At 34.5% G+C, this 4,632-nt stretch overlaps 1 protein-coding gene across 1 annotated transcript; it reads left to right on the top strand.

Moving 5' to 3' along the window:
• The first annotated feature begins 2,258 nt into the window (after window positions 1-2,258).
• Window positions 2,259-4,526, top strand: LOC105625008 (ran-specific GTPase-activating protein-like). Its single transcript, XM_012206349.1, has 4 exons — window positions 2,259-2,273; window positions 2,652-2,800; window positions 3,804-4,090; window positions 4,204-4,526. The coding sequence occupies exons 1-4, from the start codon at window positions 2,259-2,261 to the stop codon at window positions 4,524-4,526; spliced, it is 774 nt and encodes a 257-aa protein (XP_012061739.1).
• The last annotated feature ends 106 nt before the right edge of the window (window positions 4,527-4,632 follow it).

Raw genomic sequence — 4,632 nt, 5'->3', positions numbered from 1 at the left:
ATATATATATATATATATATATATATATATATATATATATATATATCGATAAATTGCTTTACATCTCAATAGATATATTCTCATATTCTAACGTAAAGCTTGAAAGAATTTATAGAGTCCGACATTTAAGAAGCACTAGTTATACAAAAAAAATAATGTAACACAGTATATAAATGTAACACAGTGTATAAATAAGAATCTTATCTCGTAGGAGAGAAAGAGAGAAAGAGAGAGAGAGAGAGAGAGAGAGATACCTTATTTGTAAACTTTTTCACACTCCTGACAAAGTAATGCTCTCGAAGTAACAATAACGCGACAAAATGGCTTGGCTTAAGACAGTACTCTGCCGAATAACAAGGCTCTTTTCACGGTTAATCATTTCGCCGTATGGTTGGCAGGACGACAGGACCTCGCCCTGCTCGCCCAGAAATCAGAATCGCGACGATGCATATATAGTACGTGTACGATATTGTGAAATAAATGCATTTTTGTATAAACAAACTAATGCGTTCTGTCGATGACGAGAGTCGATCGGAACGCATTCATCATTTTCGAGGACATTGCGTAACGCCGACAAGATGAACCGACCAATGGTCGGGATGGCGTTTCGATATGCTCTTGCGTTTGTGCATGCGTATGAGAGAGAGAGAGAGAGAGAGAGAGAGAGAGAGAGATATGTACAGATAGGCCAACAGCAGGAATTATTGTGGCACATCTGAGAGCATAGCGAGAAAAATCGCGGATGCAAAGGAAGGAATGAAGGCGCAGAGATGAAGGGAGTGAGCACACAGAGGCGAGGGGGAGGCCAGAGGGAGACGGGCGAGTCGAGCGAGCGATGTACGAGATTGTACGCTCTCCCACCCTTTCGCTCCTATGTAGCGACCAGCGTAGAGTAGCGATCGACCAGCTTTACCTTCCAAGAGACGAGCTATGATGTTGTCGATATTCAATTTGTCGGTCTCAGCCATCGGGCCGGAGTGTCGTGCGCGTTCCAAACTTGACACGGGGCACCTTAGTACAGAGATAAACGTCGATTCACCGAAATTTTTCACTTATGTGCCGTACGATACGGAATCGCGCTCGCAGCTCGCAGCTTCGTACAAGTTATTCGCAATGGCCGTCCGGAATCGCGCCGCGCGCGCATACTCCACTCCCTTCCGCCACTTCACTCCACTCCACTCCACTTCTCCCGCTCTCTCACATCTGCTCACGTCTCATGACCTATGTAAGTATACACTCGCTTCCTCGACTCGCAAACACACTCGTAAGTCACAACCCTCGCAACATGCGCGCCATCACACCTTTCGATTCTCAAAGTGCCACTGTGTTTGACGCAGTTGACGTTTAGCGGGCGTGACAGTCGGCCAATGTACATTGGACAGATATTCATATATACTCGTATTCATAGGCTATGGTCAAAGTCGCTACAAATATTTTTACTCGTATTCATAGTCAGGTCTTATATTTAAGCCTTCCTCAAATTTATCTTTAGATACTCTATGAGTTATTTCATTGGCTGTTAATCAAAAAAGCTAAAGATAAATTTAAGGAAGTCTTAAGTACAAGATCTGATTATGAATACGGGCATATGTGTAAGGTGTAAACTTAAGCTGATGAACCAATCAGGATACTGCTTTAGATTACGTAATCTAACGGAAATGGAAATAACGGTAAATTTACCCATAATCTCGCAATAAAGTAAATTTCAACCGGTTGAAATTTAAATCGTCGAAATTTAATTCGAAATTTAATTTAATTTAATTTAATTTTTTTTGGTTGAAATTTAATTCACTCAAATTTTGTTTACTTTAATTGTAAATTCCTATGTTAATGTGAACGCTTTGATATTAATTGTAAGTAATTCAAGCTCAATAATATAATAAAAAAATAGGCTGATTCGATGTGGTCGTTTTTTAAATATGTTTTACAGATTAATGAAAACAAATCTTAAAATTGAAGCAAAGTCGAAAAGTATTCGATATTTCGATATAACTTTGAATTGAAGGAAATCGATTGTCGAATCGACTGTGACAGCTGCTGAATGCTGCCGAAACCAAACGGATAACCGACCGGACGATACGGACCAATACGAATGAATACGGACGGAAATACGGAACAATACGGATTACCAGTATTACTACGATACCATATATCATCATACATACAAATACGTACGCGATTGTAGCGATTGTCCGATTGTCGGCGAGCGTATAAATTTCTTTAGCACTTTATAGCTTTCTGACCAGTGTCGACAAAAGATGCCGGAGAATGTGGTACGTACATATTTTTTTGACAGGATTCTTTCCTTCTTTACGTTTTTCATTTAAAGTAAAATTTAGATCAGTCGATTAAGCATAAGCATCAATTTAGATCGCGTCACGATCAACAATAGGTTACGTACTATTTCGAAATGAATACGTTTTGTACGAATAGATGTATTTTTTTTCGATAATTGTTTTCGACATTGTTTTTATCTCAATTTTTTTTTATAATTTTTCTCTCGTATATGTTTGGAGATGAATGAGAATTAATTCATCTGTCTTTATATTTTTTTAATCCTCGATAAAAATTTTATATTTTTTAACTGTGAGCTTATACTCCAATTGGAATATATACCGTAAAAGTAGAAGTGATTTTTTTTCTTTTTTAAGCTAAATGGTGATCGTATCGAGGTAAATGGTGAACCTCAAGATAATGATGAAGAGAATATTGAAAATGATGTTCATTTTGAACCTATAATTTCATTACCTTTGATAGAAGTATCCAACAATGAAGAGGACGAGATAGAAATGTTGAAGCTGTAAGTTAACTTCTTAATACACATCTGAATTATTCATGTTCTGTGCATTTCTTTTTTTTGAAATACTAAGTACACTTGGTCAAATACCAGGGTCTCTCTTCCATTCCCCAAAAAAAAGTATTCCTAAAAAAAGGCATCTAGAGCCAAGTTTTGTGAGCCAAGGTTTGTCCCAATGCCGGCTTCAATTCATGCATATCCTTTGACTAGAACAACTCCAAAGTTTATCTCTCTGTCACAAATGACCCATCCTGTATACAGAATATACAATTTTTGTAACTAAAAAAATTTTATTTCTTTTTGCAAAAATATTTCGCGAATTATTAAAAAAAGAATTTAATCCTAGAACAACATATTAACTCTTAATTAACATGATGTTTTTAGTACTTTTGTGTTATTTGTAATGTTACTAAGAATATTTTCCTAATAAATTACAAATTTTTTTTAACACAATAACAATAATAAAATACATTGTTTAAAATATAAATGTAATATCTTCAATTTCATGCCAGCCATTCATGCATATTAAATAAAAACATTTTCAAGTTACTGAATAATTTCTAAATTATTTACTAAATTTTTTCAACAGCCGAATTGCTTGAATTATTTTTTCTTTTACAATTTGGAATGTCAATTTTAAGATTGAAACATATTTTTTCTTTGAACACTTTTGTTTTCAGAGTTTTACATTTTTGTATGAAAAAGTATATTTTTTTCTCATTTTGTAAACTATTTAGTTATAATAATTTATTTATACAATTTGTTATAAATGTACTTTAGAAGTACTTTCTAAAGACATCAAAATATACATAAAAATCGCTTAATAATTTTTATACGCTTAAAAATGATGAGAAAAAATTAATCCGACACGAAAGATCCATTGTGTGTAGTGAAGATGCCAAAAACTAAGTGTGTAAGAGTTAATAAGAAAGAAGAATTTTCATTTTAAAGGAAACAATTAACAATGTATACACATATATTTTGTGTATGTTTTTATGTTTTGTAGACGGGCAAAGTTATATCGTTATGATACGTCGAGCAATCCTGCGGAATGGAAGGAACGTGGCACAGGAGAGGTCAAATTATTAAGACACAAAATGAAAAATACAGTTAGAGTAGTGATGCGCAGAGACAAAACTCTCAAGATCTGTGCGAATCATTTCATTACTCCATGGATGGAATTGAAACCAAATTGCGGCAGTGACAGAGCATGGGTTTGGAGCGTACTTGCTGATTACGCTGATGAGCAACTCAAGCCAGAATTACTTGCGATACGTTTTGCAAATGCTGAAAGTGAGTTCTCAACTACTATATTAGTTTTTATGTATAAAATATAACTATCGCAAACTGTATTATCGCTAATAGTATTATAATAATATCGTAGAATATTTACTTGTTTGGGATAGATGCGTCAATGTGGAAGGAAACATTTGAAAAAGCTAAGAAGATTGTAGGATCTGAATGTGAGATTTATGCTGGTAAAAGCAATTCGGAACAAAAGCGTATTGAAAGTGACAGCGAATCTAGCAGTGATGTAAGTTATAGCGAGAGTACTGATAACGAAGATCAAATGAAATCGTTGAAGCGGACTGAAGAGTGTGAAGCGATTTCTCAACAAAAGGATATCGAGAATGAAATGACGGAAGAGAAACAAGTAATAACGAATGAAGAAAAAATAATCAACGAAATCGCAAAGTTAAAAGTAAAAAACGAAGTTGAGAAGCAATAATTGTATTCGATGACACGAAAAAAAAATATATATATATATATATACATATAAAAATACACACACACACACACACACACACACACACACACACATATATATATATATA

This window comes from Atta cephalotes (assembly GCF_000143395.1).
Source record: "Atta cephalotes unplaced genomic scaffold scaffold00104, whole genome shotgun sequence".
NCBI lineage: Eukaryota > Metazoa > Arthropoda > Insecta > Hymenoptera > Formicidae > Atta > Atta cephalotes.
This window is presented reverse-complemented; position numbering and strand designations above follow the sequence as displayed.